A 17,463-nucleotide genomic window follows, 5' to 3' on the forward strand; every position below is an offset into this window, starting at 1 on the left:
GAATCTATGCATAGAGGGAAATTTCCTGGTGTAATGGAGACCTCTCTGGCCTATGACCGGGACCCTGCCCCAGGCCGGGAGTTTTAGGAGCTTATTAGAAAATAAGGGTCTCTGGAGGCCCACATCTGAGTACATAGGCTCGGGCCTGGTATCTACTAGTTCCCCATGCCTGGGGCCTGCTTCAGAGTGTGGGCTACATCCCCATGGACCCCACGTGGTGATTTTTGTATGGCCACACACATGGATGGCTGCTCTGCTCTGACAGTGGAGAGAGCCCTGGTGATGCTGGGAGGAAGTGGGACCGCAGCGAGGTTTGAGTGTTTTGATGAGGGTGCTGATTGCATTGCTTACCCTTGCATATCTGGAGGAGTAGGGATCCTCAAAGAGTGCCCAGATGCGGGGCTGCCACCGTCTCCAGAAGCCCCCAGACCTGCCATCTGGGGAGTCACTAAGTGCTAGGCGTTTTGTCATCTCCAGCTCATCTTCACCATCACCAGAGTCTCCGGTGCCATCTATGTCTCCGTCCTCAGCACTGCTATCCAGGGGAGCCCCACCAAAGCTGTCCAGAGCCTCTTCGGCGTCGCGGTGCTGCCGGTAGGTCATCCAACAGCAGGGCTCCACATCGGTCTCATCGATGCCCCAGAAGGCCAGCTCCTCCTCATACAGGGGCCCGCACACGTCCGCGGGGCAGTGCAGCTTGCCAGTGCGGTAGTAATTCAGGATGTGGGCGAAGACGCCCGGGTGCCGGTCAAAGAAAAACTCATCCGTGCGGGGATCATAGTCAAAGTGGCTGTGGGCATCGGGCTCAGCGATCCAGGCCAGCCGCGTGCCGGGCAGGGTGCGCAGGGTGCTGCGGTAAGTCTGGTGCCTAGTCCCTCCCACGTTGATCACAATGCGGTCGCTCTCGTCGCCCTGGCCCATCTCGTCTCTTATTAGGCATGTCGCAGACTCATCCAAGCAAGCACGGCAGGCAGCAAGCCCGTCAGGGGACGGCTGCTCGGCGGCAGTCGGTGCCTAAGCCGAGCCCCGCTCCGGGCCCGCGGGGGCGAGGGGCCCCGGCCAGCCCCGCTCCCCCGGGGCCGCTCGGAGGCGATGCCGGTGGCGGTGGCTCCCGGCGCTGCGCCGCCTCCGTCTGGAGTCAGACGCTCGGGGTCCGCGGCAGCTGCAGCCGCGGCGGAGGGGCAGGGGCAGGGGGGGCCATGCTCCGGGAGCGCGGGCGCTGCGGTGCCGGAGGGGGAGGGCCTTTCCCTGGTTGGACGTGGCCAAAAGCACAAGGGAAAAAAAAAAAAAAAGGAAAAAAGAAAAAGGGGGGGACGGTGGGAAGAAAAATCCCGGCACCGGCGCTGCCCACAGGTGCGCGGGGCTCCGGTGCTGGCTGCAGCCCCCGCGGGAAACGCGGAGCTGTGCCCTCGCTCCTCCCAGCGCTGCGGGCGGGGGGCGCCGCCGGTGCTGAAGGGACAGCGCCGCGCTCCCGCCGCCTCCGCCCCTGCGCCCGGCCGGCCCGGGTCGAGCGCTTGCCGGTGCGGGCGGCGGGACCCGCGGCGCTGCCGCTGCTCCTCCCGCCGCTCCTCCCGCCGCCGCCGCTGCCGAGCCGCTCGGTGCAGCCCGCCCGCCGCCCGGCACCGCCGCGCAGGCGCCGCTCCCGCCCGGGTCCTAGCGCGGGCCGCGCCCGCCGCCGGGACGGGGGTGCCCGCTCCGGGACCCGGGCTGCGGACACAGCGCCCTCCCGCCCCGCGCACCCGCCCGCACCGCGCGGCGCTCACACCGAGAGTCCCCTTCGGGAGCGGCGGGGGTCCCGGGGCTGCCCCTCGCTTGGCTCCGAGTGACACTCGGGGGCACCACTGACATGAGTCACGGCTGTGCTCGTCCTGCCTGGACCCGACTGGCTGAAGGGCACAATTCAACATCTCCCCAGGCGTAAAATTCTTGCCTCACGAGCAGGGGTACCCAGGGCCGTCCCTTCCTATCAGGTTGTGCTTTTATTCGGTTCCACGCACCTACACCACTTCTCCATCTTTTCCTATTGCTCACTTGGGTTTTTCTCTGAACGCCTATGTTGGTAGGAAGTTGCAATTTGGGGTTGTGTTTTCTATTCTTTTTTTGTTCTCATTAATTCATAAATAATGACAAGGGAAGTTTCGAAAACCCCCCAGCTCCTGTTTTGCAAGGAGCTTGAAGAACAGCAAGAAGATGGTTGTGTGCAAAGGAAGTAAGAGAGGTATGTAGATGTGTTCTGTATTTTGTTTTACTTGCTGCCAACGTCTCAGGAGGAATGGGCTTATGGGAAAGCCTGGAGAGCTGAGCCTTTGTGAATTGACCATGGGGGGTCATGTCATGATGAATGGGAGAGGCTGGTGAAACATACAATGGAAAGGTACATGGTTAGGGATGCTGATGGAGTGTACAAGTGGTAGGGACAACACCATGCTCAACAGAAGAGGGAAGACCAGAGGAATGCAGTTAGGTTGAACTTGCAAGTATGAGAAATTCAGATGTGTGGGAACAGCAGGTGAAGAGCAAGTGGAAGGCTGTCAAGGAGCAGTCAGTGTGCTCAGGTTTGTGAGATGAGGTGTTTGGTCACCTGCAGCTTCCTTGCAAAGTGCATTGCATGGTTGGGATGCAGAGAAGAAAACTGCAGTAGCTGTGGTGAGACATTCCAAAGAGGTCTAACCAGCAGATTTGTCTGTGAAAATGGTAACATGGTAACACTGCTCTTTAAGCTTGTGGGGTAAAAGGAAGGCCTGGGACCTGGTGCTATTTGTGTGCGACTCTGGGGAAAAGGGAGGGAATACAGCAAAAATGGCAGTATGTTACTCGTATCAGCTATGAATGAGAAATGGGAAAATGAGGCTAAATCAAGGCAACTCTGCACTTCAGCTAGCATAAACTGATGAAAAAATCTCCAGGAAGAGATGCCAGACAGCAGCTTCAGCACTGGGACTGAACAGAGGCAGAAAGGTTGATGACAGAGGGAGAATCTGAGAATCACAAGTACAGAAATACTATCTAAAATCCTTGAGAATTGCCAGCCAGAGGATGCAGAGGGAAAAGAGGGCTGCGAACCCAAGCCTGGCATTAAGAAAGGAAAAGAGGATGTTGACTTTGACATAAAATAATACGTGCAAAAATTCTTTTAAATCATAGTAAATGCCTGGTTTTGATAATAATAGGTCTGGGGACCAATGGGAAAGAGCTGTAGGGTAGGTTCTGAGAGTTAATGAAGGCTGTGGAGGGCAGGTGACCCAGGAAAGATGTTCAGGGCCTGTGAATCCTAGACTTGTGGGTCCTTCTGGTCACATCCATAACTTTAAAGATTCTTTCCCAGCTCATTAACTCCTGCCTTCCATGTTACCTTGCCTGCAGTGAGTGATTCCTCTTTAGGAATTTCAGTGTTGGGATCTAAGGCAACTGTGGGAATGAAAGAGATATGGTGCAGCTTCCCTTGCTTGGGTTTCCCTTCTTGTCTGGGGAGCTGAAGGAGGATGGTGCAGGACCTTAGAAGTCATCTGGAAGTACACATGAAAAGCTAGAAACCTTGTTTAAGAACAGTTTTCATGGACTTAGGTGGGAAGGCCATGCTCAAGTGACCTGCAAGGTTTCTTTGAAGTTACTAAAGCTGTAATTGATAAAGCAGCATTGGTAGAATCAGAAGAGTTGGATGTTTCAAAAGACATGAAAGAGGGCCCCAAATCAGAGGCTGATGGGCAAGCAGGAGCTTGTGAGATCTGGAGCAAGATAGCTGCTGAAATACAAGATCTTTTAGAAATATAAATTGGAATGTAAGTTTAGACAAAATTTCAGCGTGGAAAATGAAAGATAACATCATGTTTGAAGTTGATATTGAAGCTTGAAAGGGAAAGTGTTCAAAAATAATATCTTTATTTAACAAGGATCCTTATTTAACAAGGATCATGGCACAAAATAACTGCATATTAAGACACAAAGAGTTTGCTTTGCATGGTAGATTGCAACATGATTTGCTTTTGTTTAACTAGACACAGTTGATAACACTGCATGGATGGCTGTTGGTTTGCATGGAATGGAGGGTTTAAGACAATCTAGTGTCTGAGCAAAGTTTTGCTTAAAGCTTGCCATATAGCAATATAAAATTCTAGTTTAATTTAAAAAAAAATTCATAATTAGAAATGTTTGGATTATGATAGACAAACGAAATCATCTAATTTTTCCAGTTCCAATTTGCAGACAAAACTTCCTTTGGAATTATGATTAATCCCAAACTTGATAGTAGCACTTCTGTCCTCCTAGTCCCATAAAAAATAATAACTGGATTTTATTATAGTTTATGTTTGACATCTTTTAAATCCTTAAGCATCTGGTTTATATTTGATATCTTTAAGGAGGACTTAATATGAAGGTGGATGTGAGAGTCCCCAAGTCATCTAGCTTTTCTGTGATACAACTTGTCATTTTAAGTTAACTTATTAATTAATTTTACTAAGTTTTACATGTTAAAAAGAACTAAACCAGCTTTAATAATGCTGGGAGACCTCTGTAGGAAGCACAGAGTTGGTAGTTATCAAAAGAGTTCACAATCTGTTTGGATAAGGGTTATGGTATAGCAACAGCATCTGCGGAGATGGTGTTACCAGAAAATTTTTAAATGCATTAAAATCCATTCATCTTGAAAATACATTTTTTCCCTGAACTGATTCTAATAACTGGTGAGAGATTTTGATGATCATCTGTGCTGAGTTGGGGCTGACCAAAATCTGGCATAAGTGAGGAAAATGAGCTGTAGAGTTTCGAAAGGTCACTCTGAAGGTCTCCCTTGTGGCACACCTACTGTCAGGAGACTATATGTGCACTTTGAGCACTCCTGTTGGTCTATCTATAATTCTAGCTGTTCTTCTAACCCTCTAAAAGTTTCAGTGGTGGTAGTGGAAGAATATCTTTTAGCCATAGATATATTTTAGTTTTTAAACTACTGTGCAGCTGAGTTAGAGTGTGAGTCCATTTGCCAATTCTGTCACTGGTGTTAGGTCACCTCACTGTTCTGATGACATGGGAAGAATTAGTCCTTCTTTTCCCTCTGTGTCTGGTGTACTGGGATCACCTTTGTTGCCCTATACTTCAGCATCCTCAGGGCAGTCATATGCACGAAAAGGTAGATTGTCTTTCAGAGAGAAGTTGAAATTTTGTCTACAAACTGAAAAAAAAAAGCTAGTAGGTTCACATGCTATTCTTTTGTTAATCCCCCCGCTCTCTACTTTAGCTGAGAACTGCAGTGATTTCTAACTCCAAAGTAGCTTTCTTCTCAATGTGGGAGATGACTGAGCATATATTCCCTAACACTCCTAAACTTAGTAACTCATTAATTTGAAGTGAAATTTCCACCTTTTTCTAAAATTTTATTTAACTGTATTCATTATTGCATGAAGGTATTTTGCCTCTTACCGAAGACGTTGGATTGACAGATCTGAATCCCAGGGCTGTATAGGCACAGAAATGCACATCAGGAGCTTTGCTGTATGCTTTGGTGCTTTACTAGTGTGTCAAGAGTACTTGATTCTGCACTCCTCTGTAGCCTCTTCCTTCACTGGGGTTTCTAGAGAGGGCACTAACAATGGTGACTGCTGAAGAAGCTCCCACTCCTGAAATGTAAGCCTAGCTCTGACTTCATCACTCAGTTTCTTTTCAAAGAAAAAGAATGACCCATTGTAACAATATGAAAAGATGTTGAGAGAACCTGTGACTTTGTGCACAACTATGAATATAACTGGAGTGTACTTTCAAAATGTTTTAAAGCTGGAGGAGGCTGAGAGCATTATTTGTAAGAGTTATAACCTCAAAAGAAAAGGCAGCTAGGGTTGGAAGACCAGTTTTGCAATGCTTGAATGCTATAATTCAGCCTGTGCTCTCTTGTATTAAATTCATGACAACTCAACAGTATTTCAGTACAGTTTTTTATCAGTTTTAGATTACATCATGCTGTGAATTGTTGTATCTGTTAGCACTGACCCTTGTAAATCATTTGGTTTGAGGTCTTCAAATGGAAAGCTGTGATGGACTTCAGCATGCAATGTCCTCATTTTGTCCTTGAAAATCATTTAAAAATAAAGCAGCTGCAATTGCATAGATGTTATTACTTTTCTGAAAGGCTAGATTTACCCCTCTGAATTGTCATTAATTGGATGAAAGCCTTTCATAGAAAGAATGAGAATGGAGAAAAAAATTGTGGATTCGTGCTTGGTGTTGACAGAGGGAGTCATAGAGAGGTTGCATATCTGAAGAGATGTGTAGCCCAAAGCCTGATACAAGGTCATGATACTTTTAATGAGAGTAACCAGAGTAGCATAAGTTATGGCTAAATGCTTGTTCCTGCACTTCCATAGCTGGATATTTTTTTCTCTTAATTACTTCAGTTTTGCTTGAATATGTACTTCATTCTCATCCATGTTTTCCAAGTGTTGCATGGCTTTGCTTTGAGCTGAGAAGCATTTGCTGTGCTCTGCCTGATGAGTTGGACTTGTTCATCCATTTCTACTGGGCTGATATTTCTGAGTGAAGGTTCTTTTTGATTTGCAAATTCCTTTGGGACCCTTCAGAAAGTATGCCTCAAACTGTGACATGAATGGAAGCTGCTCTGGAAAAAAATGGAAGTAATATTGTGACATGTTAGAGATCATCTTTGGTCTTTACCCACCCTGTTAGCTAAGAGAAACTCCCACCTGAATCCATTTGGTTTTGCTGAAGATTGATGGGAGATGGAACCGAGCAGATGCAATTATGGAGATGGTGCCTACAAGTAAGGCAAGGTGGTGGAAATGGTGTTCTGCTGCTTGCTGAAGGACTAGGGAGATTTCTGAACTGTTTTACCTGTAGGGAAAGAGCACCTTCCTTGCAAAAAGGGCAGTAAGCACTGCAAAAAATTGCTGAGTTGTCTGTCTCACCCCCAGCTCCTTAAATCGGGCCTGGGTGAGGCTCTGTGCTTCTTTTGGAGCATGTCCTCAAGTCAAGGCTGTAGTAAAAGTGTCAGAATTTTTCTTTGATGAGATCTTCCCCAAAACAGAAATAAGTGTTCCTCAAGAAATCATGGACCTAAATCACATCAAAATCTACTTTAAGCGTCCAAAATTAGGCATACAGCTAATGTGCTACTTTGTCACAATGCTGCGTTATGGAAGGATATGGATTTGTCCCTCTCCTTCATGCTGATCTAGGTGTGATCCAGCAAAAATACAGCTGGTGATGGGGAAAATTGAGCTTACAATTGGAAGTTTCCTGTCAGCACATAACAAAAAACCCCTTATCTAAACTCATTACTACAAGCTGAGCTCAGTCATCCTGAGGACTCTGAATCTGCATTGCCAAAAGAGGGCACATAGGTTGGAGCCATTTAATTCCTACCATGTACTACAGCTAGAGTTTCAGAAAAAGCCAGGGACTTGGCTTTTTTTTATCAGCTGATTTGTTTTGGTGGTCCTAGAAGATCCTTGACTTTCTCAGACTGGCCTAGTCAGCCTTTTCTGAAAACAAAACTCTACTAATGCTGTCGTTATGTTTTTAAGATCTCAGCCAAATTGCAGGTGCATGAACATAGCAACAGACACAAACACATAGATACAGACATATGTATTTCACAACTACTATATACAGAATACAGAACAGGAGGTGCTAGTCTTTTCTTGAAAAAGGCATGCAGCTCTCAGCACTGCAAGTGTATCTTTTTCATTTAACCACCAAAAAACTAGAAAAAATTAGGGTCTGTTTCTGACCGAGGACCATGGAATATGCTCCATTTTATAAAATGTATGTGCTTAGCCATCAGCTGGCTAATACCACAAAATAATTAGAAAATTTCTTACCCTTTTTTTAGTGAAATGAGAACTTTATTTTTGTTGAATGTTTCACTTTTCACAGCTGTTATTACTTCTTCAGCCTATTGAGTTTACAATAGTAAATGAAATGTCCTCAGACAAACAGATGAGAAAATGGCCTCTAAGTCTTTATTGTTATAAATGATTTGTAAAATTTTAGATGTTGAAAGGTAAGAGTAGTTTAAATAAATCTCAACAATGCTGACTCAAAGGTTTAAAGCATTGCTTAAATCCCTCGATTAACCTAGCTTCTCAATATTTGACATGAATCAATAACTCTGAGATGTCTTTTCTGTTCTCTAGCTTTGTAAATATTTACACAGCCAGTCCCATTAATATGATATTTAATCCCATAGAAGTAATTATTTGAATGCTGCATATGAAGAGATATAAAGTATAATAGTTCCACTGATGCTAGTTAAATAATTGGCACTAAGGATGAAATCTGCTGCATTTCTTTTGTCAAAAGCCAGGATTTATACAATATAAATGTGAGTAAAAGAAAAGCAAAATCTACTTTCTGTCCCAAATCTTGGACGAGCTGCTGGAAATGAAGGTTTCTTTATCCTGTCTCATACCTGGGCCTGTGCCTTAGCATTGACAGCAGCCTTTTGTTCCAGTTAAATGAAGTGTTGAGAGCTAGAAGAAAGGCAATAGCGAAGGGATGGCACATCTATTAGCTTGTCCTCTGCCTTTCCCTTCTGGGACACGCTGTAATGAATGGTGTCTGCACTCCAGGAAGCAGGAACATGCTCTACCAGGTTTCCAGGACCTGGGGAAGACTTCTGTAGGAATCCCAGTGCAATAGGATTATACCAGATCTCCAGACTGTGGCTGAAATTCCTGTTAAGATTTGCAGCAGGTTTGTATTTAAATGATTTAACTTGAGGCACAGTGATATGCTTGTTCCTGTGACGCTGCACTTTTAGTCATTGTTTACTGATTCAGTCTGATTCATCTGTGGGTTCTGCCAGGTTTTGCAGTTGTAGTCTTTGCCTCTAGGTAGCCCAGAAGTAGAAGGAATTGGGAAATAATGAGGAAGCAGAGAAGGATCACAGTGGGACAAGATATTCAGAGTTGGCCTGCAAGAAATCAGAGTTGGGTCTTCCTTAAGAAATGCTCCATTCTCATGCAAACTTGGACCTTTCTGTTCTTGTAGGATGGATTCTCATCCTAAGATGGCCTACAATAGCATATTTATTTGCTTTCCTATGGAGCAGTGAGAAAAAAGGAGGGTCCAGTTCTCAAATCTATAATAAAGCCCTTTTTTTCTTTGAAAATTTTCCAGCTCTAATAAAAAATACAAAAGGTTTCTACTGTTTCTTCTGAAACTGTTCTTCAGCTTATTCTGCCTGTTAAAAAGTGGAGGAAATGGTTGATTGTGTGGTAGTAATTCAGGATGTGGACAATGTTTTTTAATTGCTTTATCATGCCAAGCCCCTTCAGAAGCCTTCATTATATAGAAAGGTCTCCATGCAGAACTGCTGAGGTGATGCTGTCCTTGTGTGGCCCAGTTTGATCACTGCATAATCCAAGCACACAGATGCATGCTGCAAATAGCAGGGCTCCACAGAAAAGGTGACATGGCAAGTCAGAGAAATTACTCTATTTTCCTGAGTTTATGCTTGTAAAGCTCTTAGGTGGTATTTTGACCAATATACCCACAAATATGTATAATTCTGGCTAGGGCAAAATCCAGATGATTGCATTTGTGTTACTAATGGAATCTTCTTCAACTTTGTTTCCATATTCTGTTGTATTGCTTCTCTTATTGATTATTTCTCCCCTCTGAACCCTAGGCTGAATAGCAGCTGCAGAATGCTGCTTATATTTAGGGATGTACTTTCAGGTACTTTGGGATTGAAATAAAGAAAAATGTCTTTGAACAAAAGTTTTCATTTTCAGGTACACCTGAAAGTTTTGAATGCCCAAGAGATTTGAGGGGATTTGGTTCAATTGGAAATCAGGCTAGAGATTATATCAAAGTATAAATTAAAACTTTCAAAGATGAAAATATAAAACTTATTATCTTGATTAAGAAACAATAAAATTTTTTCTTAGTCTGGCCAATTAATGTTAATGTGTACATATCAAGTTACCAAGTACATAAAATAGTAATGGGACAAATTAAGAGAGGAGCGCTAATGTGCATAGACATTTGCTCAGTCAACCAAAGTTCCTAAAGGCTCAGCTGCAAGTCCAGAAAACATAAACATGGATGTCCAAACTAGAAAATGTTATTTTGGGGTTTTTTTTTCTCTTTCAACATTTTGTGTTTTACCACAGAACCAAACAAAAAAAAAAAAGGGCTGCAGGTAATGGTCATGGAGTGCTTGAAGGGCATCTGCCTTCCCTCATCACAAAGTGAAGGTATGTCAGACACTTCTATCTGCAAAACATATGTGCAGGAATCACTGTGGGATTCATCTGTGAGGACTAAGCGATCTTTTTCAATCTTTTCTGTATCTCTTGTTCATAATAATTATTTGTACTTAAAAGAAGGAATAATTTGAGGAATGGTTGGTTTGGGGTTTCTTTTCCCTATTAGGTGCAGAGCAGAACTCAGAATTCTCATGGTAAAAAAAGGCCAGAGAGCAGATGAGGTGAGATGACAGATTGGGGTAAAACATGAGCAGCCAGCTCACAACAAGCGAGTTCATTGCGTGACAATCTTCCTGCTCTTCCCTAGGGAGTCAGCACAAGGGTTCAAGAAGGAGCAGATGGAAACAGCTGCCAACAGATGAGTACTGGAATGAATTCAAGCCACACTACTTGCTGGAACTTGAGAGTTTGTGATGGCCTGAGCTTTCCCAACCACAGGCATCTAAGATTTGGAACCAGGCAGCTGTCAGTCAGTTCTTATTTATGAGGACCAGAAAAGCTCCACTGTTGTCCTGTAGTGTGTGGCATCTCTTAAGCTGTGGTTGCAGATAGTACTAAAGATAAAGAATTCTCCTAAGATATTTTTCATGAATGTGTCTATCTCATAGTGCATTCACTTAAAATAGTTTTTCTCTTGACCTTGAGCTGAGATTTAACAGGTGGGTAAAAGATAAATTTAGGAAGGCCAGTGACGCAATGCTGACACTTTTATGTCTTCTTGCATAATTTCGAGCGTACCATGAAGAATAATAAATGGCAAAAGCTAAAGTGTCCTTGGCAAACAAACAAACAGAATAGCACCCTCTGATATTTTTACCTTTGTTTCCTCTTACCACACACAGTTTTTACTCCCACAGAGCTTGAAATATTAACCCAGCATGTTAATTTATTTCTTCCAGAGTTGCCCTGACCATTGCGTTTAACATCTCTCTTGGAAGTACTTCAAACCAAGTGGCTGGCTCCATCTCTAGCTTTGTTAATTAGGCACATTACTTCGTTGCTTTTTTTCTTATCGCTTAATGTAATTGGCATTTGTGAAGCTTTTGAAAGGCATGTTTGGGACTACATTTTGTGCAGCTGGCTTTCAACTGCAAGCTGTTTCAAGTGTGTAGTTCTGCAGAGGACAGCCTTTGAGAGCCTAGAGCACGAGTGCCTAGCACATACCCGCTTCCTTTCCAAAGGGAACAAAGGGATGTGAGTGTGACCTGTCCCATACAAAGGAACACGTGTGACACATGAACCCCCTTGCATCCATTTGTATTTCCATGCCATTAGATCTGTAATGAGAGCATTACGTGCCCTGGATGGAGAATGGGTCTTCCTTTACAAACTGTTGTATATATGCTTTGCTCTGTGATGCTCTTCATCCTGAACTTTAGTCCATACATAGGGATGCCTTGCCATATAAATAAAAGGTTTTTTTCCCATAAAAATGCATCTTTGAGCATCCAAACTCAAACCATGAGCTTGTACTTGCTATAATAATCCAAATATACTGTGTCAACTGCCAGCAAGACTGATGAATTTACACTGGCTAGGAATTCAGCTCATTGATTTAAGTTGTTGCAGTGTGAAATGACGCTCTCTACCTGAGCTGAGAAAGAGTTAGATGTGAGAGTTTAGGGGGGGAAAAAGGAATGTATATACTAAAAAAAATCCCAGATGTCGAAGTCCTGTTTTTCGTGGAAATGCTGCCCTCCGGTGGCCCGGAGAAAAGCTTACACACTGCTTGTTGGTTCAATAATGTACTTTCACACTGCAGCAAGCAGCAGCTCTCAAATGTGAATTTCTAGGCTCCTGCCTCAGGAAACTCGCAGGTGCCATAAAAACAAGTTTAAAAATTCAGAACAAAAAGATATGGTTTCATTTTGTTTAGGATTCAGAAGTAGAGCATTGATGTGAAAGAAAGGAATGTTGTGTGGCCAAAGTATAAAAGGAATCATAGAATGGTGGGGGTTAGAAAGGACACCTTAAAGATCATCTTTTTCCAACCCCTCTGCTATGGAAAGGGGGTTGGAACAAGACCTCTCACTAGACCAGGCTGCTCAGAGCCCCATCCACCCTGGCCTTGAGCACTTCCAGGGATGGGGCACGCACAATTTCCCTGGGCAACCTGTTCCAATGCTTCACCACTCTCACAGTAAAGAATTTCTTCCTAATACCTAATCTAAACCTATTCTCTTTCAGTTTGAAGCCATTCTCTTTTGTCCTGTCACTACATGGCTTTTAAATAGTCTCTCTTCATTTTTCTTCTTTTCCCTTCAGGTACTAGAAAGCAACCCTGAAACTTTCTCTTTTCCAGGCTAAACCATCCCAACTCTCAGCCTTTCCTCATAGGCGAGGTGCTCCATCCCTCTGATCATCTTGGTGGCCTCCTCTGGACTCACCCCAACAGGTCAATGTGCTGAGGACCCAGAGCTGGAGGCACAGCTCCAGGTGGGATCTCACCAGAGCAGAGTAGAGGGGGAAATCACCTCCCTTGGTCCGATGGCCAAGATTTGTGCCCTACTGAGGGACTTTGTCACCAGAGAATGTCATTGTGATCCTGCTGTCATCTGCAGTTCCTCTGCATCTCCCCACCTGCCTTCTTGGCAAGCAGCCTGTCTCCCTGAGGACCACTGCTCTCAGCACAAGCCATACAATGCATTCAAAGACCTTCCATTTTCTCTCTCCTTTTGTCTTTATTTTCACTTAAAGAAAAATAGAGTGGTGCCCGAGAATTTGTCTAGCAATAAAAAAGCCAAAACCCAACCAATCATACTATTCTTACAATTTTTTCTCTCTGCTTCTGTAGAAGGTTCTTGGTAGGGAAGAAATTGTTTTTTCTAATATATTTTTCTTGATGTTCTTAGAGTATAGACCTCCAGGTTCTGTCTGAAGACTGTGAATATCTTTGCCGTTTCTGCACCAACAAACCTTACATTATGGAAAGATGATAAAACAGAGCATGGAGTTCACCAAGCAATGATTTCAGGAAGAAATGTAGTTAATATTTTTCCCAGCAGATGTGGCTATTGGACCAGAAAAGGCTCAAGGTCTGTTGAGTTGGGTTAGGGAGAACTGTGGAGATTGGGGGACCCCTTTTACTGCAATGGATATGCAGAACTAGGAGGTAACTGTGCTGAGACACAGGCTTCTGAGTGAATCTGACTCCCAACAAAACAACCCAACATCCCAAAGAAAATTGCAACCTCCCTCAGTCATGTGATTAAGTGGCTTATTGTCTGTTAGAGTTTTTAGTAAATTTTTAATAAATAGTTATAGCATTTGCCTTGCTATTGATAAATGTGAGGTTATGCATTATTACATAATTAGCACAGCTGTTGATGTTGCTAAGATGCCTGTAGATGATAAAAGTTATTGCTGTTGTAGTAAGAAAATTTGAATTCAGTGCCATGTTGACTGTATTAGTGGGAAAACCCTGAGGTTTTCTATCACCCCATGGTTACAGGATAGATCAGCTTTCACCATTAGCTTACCGTGTTAAATCTTTATTCACAAGTGGCTGTGTATGCAAAATGTAGGTTTCTGGGTCCACAGGGAAATTTCTGGGTTCCTTGTACTGACCCAAGTGGCTCTGTCAGATGTGTTTCTAATTCCTGCTGGGTCCTGGGAGGGAAAGGCCAATCTGACAGCTCTTCTGTATTATGCTAGGCACCATCCCCTCCCTTGTTAGCCCTGAAATGTCAAGATGGAAAGGTCTCCACTTTAATGACATTCCCAGTTGCACAACAAGCCTGTTGAGAAGGGAGCATGCTGCATCCATCAAGGAGAGGAGGTCATGGCTGTTCAACAGTTTTACTAGAAAACCAGTGATTTGAGAGGCTGAGGGAGGGTGAGCTGATAGTAAACAGTGCTTAATGAGGTACTTGGATGTGCCTCCCAAGATGATCTCCAGGTCATGCTGTCAGAGATTTGCACTCTGACTCTACACAGGCCTTTTTACCTCCTGCCTGTGAAGCCAAGATTGCCACATGCAAGTTATGTGAAATGACCTTCATACCATCTCCTGCTATCACAGGCTCCGTGTCAGCCACTCATTTAGGAACTGTTGCAGGCTTTCAGCACTATTATGGGGGCAGTTTCTGGATGGTACTTTCAGGATCAGGTAAGCACTAAAGCCTGGCAGCTTGTTCAGAGGCTTGTGCTCAGGGGGACCAGCACATCTGAGAGCGTTGTGACAGAAATGGGTCAGTGACCAGAGCACAAGCAAAGGGTCACAGCAGGGAGTTTGTCCTGGCTTTGCACTGCTACCTGAACACTATCCCAGACAGTATTATGTACAGTAGCCTGAAAATATTCCTACTGAAGCTGGAAATATTCCTACTGATTTCAAGGAAATTTTTAAACAAAAATGAAATATTAATTAATTAATTCATTACAATTCATGAGGTATGAGGTACAAAGGTTTCCTTGTCTCTTTTGGATGTAGTTCTTCTGAAGATGGGCAGTTTTGGCTCTTTGCACATTTTGAACCTTTTAAATATCTCTGCAAAATGTAAGATGTAAAATGAAAACTGTCCACTTTCAAGGGTTTTTTTTAAAGGTCTTTATTTTGAGTTGAAAGTGACAAGTCATTTTGGAAGAGCAGTATCTGGTGTGAAGTAACTGCCAATTTAATATTTCTTTAATATATTTGGATACAGATAATAAAATCTTTTTAAAGGGAAAACAGATACCAAGAATAGTTCATATATCTTTTACCTAAAATTGAATGTTTGGTATGTGAAATACGTAGCAGTATTGCTATGATAATGCGGGAAATGGTGTTTAACATTGTTATTTACAATTTTATTGCAGTTTGTTGTGGAATATTGAAAGCAGGAAAAAGATCCTCTTCATTCTCATACTGGCAAAGGATCTGATGAAATGTAAAATTGGAGCATTTATTACATGTAAGTGAGATATAAATTTATTCCTCTTCACTGTTTCCACAGCAGTGGTTTGAGTAAGATAAACCAGTAGTACTGAGCCTGTCATGCAGTGCTTTCTTAAGCTATCAAATCAAATCAAACATTCCTAAAATGTGCACATACCATTATATTTGAAGACAACTACTTTCCTTTATTTGTTTGTATCTATATGACTTTCCTTGTGGAGGCAGTGTTCCTTAGGAAACATCATTTTGAACTGGAAAGTTTATGTGGCAAAAACTTTCAGACTATCAGTGTGTGTTTGGAGCCCATGCTGGAGTGTTTCTCTAGACCAAGATAGGCTGCACTTTGTCTTGTAGGATCAACCCTAAATGCCTAAATTCATCTTCAGGAATCCAGTTTAAGACCCAAAGTTTGCATATGTTGGATCGGCCTTGCATATGCTCCTTGGCTGTGTCAGAACTAAAACTCTGAATCCACATATTACTGGCCTCAAAATATTTACTCATAGACTGGGATATATTTCTATCAGTTACATGCTGTCCTCTTCATGTACAGGGCTTTGTTTTAAATACATTTATTACCTTAGAAATAAACAGGAAGAAATGGCACAAGAGAACAATTTTCCTTATCTAAGTAAAAAAATAAATATATTTGTAACATAAACATGTATTTATCAGTGCTGATGCCCTTTGGCCTTACTCCAGTGAACTTTTCTCACTGACATCAATGGGAGAAAGATGGGCTCTGCATAGGAAACCTATGAATATTTTTTCCTCATCATCCATCCATCTATTTTGGGATGTGCTAAATGCCTGTTCTCTGTTGTAACATTAACATCAGTATGTGGAAACTTGGATGGCTAAAATAAATCAGTGAAATGCAATATACATGACTTCACATGGAACTGCATGTACATTGTTGAACACAAGCGCCCTGTGCCCATTCTGCCGTGCCAGCCCTACAGCCAGGTACCCCTCTTTGTGTCCCTCAGAAGTGCAGTGCAAGCAAGGCAGGCATGAACTGTGTACTGCCAGCATGTCCAGAGCCTTTGTCATTCCTGAGCTGCCAAAATACCTTTGGTTGCCATTTATTGGCAGTAAAATGGATGGTTTTACTGGCCTCAGATTATGAGGATTAAAAGATCTTTAGTATTTCACAAGTGTGTTTATTTGAAACTTTTGCACTGTGGGTCTGATAGTTTGCTGAAGGCAATGAAATTGATATTGATAATGTGTGAGGTCCTGATTTGTGAGGCAACTGTCTCTCCTTAGCTTTTGTAAGGCATACAGGCTTCCAACTAACCTGGGCTATTTTTCCAGCCTTAGTAGAGACCCTCCTGACTAATGATAGTATGAATTAGCACATTCTCAAGTTAGTTTGATTTTGATCTTTAATGGAAAAATCAAAGGGGTAAGCTCAATCTTTATGGGCTGGAGTGTTTTCTGCCCACAGTGGGAGACCTTTACAAAGTTGGACTTTGATGAAGATGATGAGTGGCCAGTCCTGCCTCAGAGTCTCCTCTGATCTGTGGAAGCCTGGGCTGCTCCACAGAATGGTCCCATGCCTCGACACTGGTTTATCATCCACCATGACCCCAAGCTCATGGATGAGGAAGGAATACCCATGGCTGCTACCATCCCCGCCCCTCTGGCTTCAGAAAAATCACCAAGCTTGGAGCATGACTGCCCCAGGAAGAAGGAGAAGTAACTGCATTGCTCTGCTCAACACATGGCAGCTTGCTCCTCTCCTCTCCAGAGAACATTGACCTTCAAGGCCATACATGATTAAAGGATTGGGAGACATTCCCTGGTATTAGCTGTTCCCTCTTTCTTTTTCCTGCTTAAGGTAAGAGCTGCACAAACTCCCTCTATAATAGTCACCTAACAGAGAACACAATGACTAATCTGTCATCAAAGTATTTAGGGACGATGACGATACCTACATTGATTTTCAGTGTGCTTTTTGTTTTTATTTCACTGTGATGTTTCTACAAAATCCATAAATCATAGGGATGTGATAAGAAACAGGTTGTAGTTGCTGGTTATTCTTGTCCAGATGCACAGAAACACCCTGATTGTTACTTTCCAATGACAACCATCTCAGGGCTAAACATTTGTCAGTTGCACAGCCAGCTTTCAAGGTTACACATAGATACTGAATGAAACAGAGCCCACTGGTTATTTTTAGAGAGGCTCTAAACAAGAAGCAAATCCCTGGAGCAGTGCTGCCAGAGATGCATAAAGTTCAAATCCAAATTAAAACTGCCTATCTTTGGCCTACATTCCAACTTGAACTTGAGGAAAACTGTGATCTGTGACTTGAACTTTATGGCCAATACTCATTTGCAATTAGTTTCTAATACCTGA

General features: G+C 43.2%; 2 protein-coding genes across 12 annotated transcripts in view; one reads left to right on the plus strand and one right to left on the minus strand.

The window, feature by feature from the left end:
* Window positions 1-921, minus strand: part of KCNC1 (potassium voltage-gated channel subfamily C member 1) — a 123,533-nt gene extending 122,612 nt beyond the window's left edge. For all 9 annotated transcript variants that reach the window (XM_014266711.3, XM_014266710.3, XM_074543353.1 and 6 more), the window contains exon 1: window positions 352-921. In XM_014266711.3, coding sequence (XP_014122186.1) covers window positions 352-921 — 570 coding nt within the window. The remainder of the gene's footprint in view (window positions 1-351) is intronic.
* Window positions 922-938: 17 nt separating this feature from the next.
* On the plus strand, window positions 939-16,912 carry LOC102062947 (uncharacterized). Of its 3 annotated transcripts, XM_074543360.1 has the most exons (4): window positions 939-2,218; window positions 13,073-13,255; window positions 15,021-15,115; window positions 16,550-16,912. In XM_074543360.1, the coding sequence occupies exon 1, from the start codon at window positions 939-941 to the stop codon at window positions 1,824-1,826; it is 888 nt and encodes a 295-aa protein (XP_074399461.1). In that variant the 3' UTR covers window positions 1,827-2,218; window positions 13,073-13,255; window positions 15,021-15,115; window positions 16,550-16,912. The 3 variants fall into 3 exon arrangements, with proteins under 3 accessions (XP_074399461.1, XP_074399460.1, XP_074399462.1); XM_074543359.1 differs by lacking the exon at window positions 13,073-13,255; XM_074543361.1 differs by lacking the exon at window positions 13,073-13,255 and having other exon boundaries at window positions 939-1,970.
* The last annotated feature ends 551 nt before the right edge of the window (window positions 16,913-17,463 follow it).

Source organism: Zonotrichia albicollis, chromosome 6, assembly GCF_047830755.1.
Source record: "Zonotrichia albicollis isolate bZonAlb1 chromosome 6, bZonAlb1.hap1, whole genome shotgun sequence".
Classification (NCBI taxonomy): domain Eukaryota; kingdom Metazoa; phylum Chordata; class Aves; order Passeriformes; family Passerellidae; genus Zonotrichia; species Zonotrichia albicollis.

What these genes read in the sequence shown, in the direction of transcription:
- LOC102062947 (XM_074543360.1), top strand. Translation starts at nt 939, where the DNA reads ATGTCGCAGACTCATCCAAGCAAGCACGGCAGGCAGCAAGCCCGTCAG.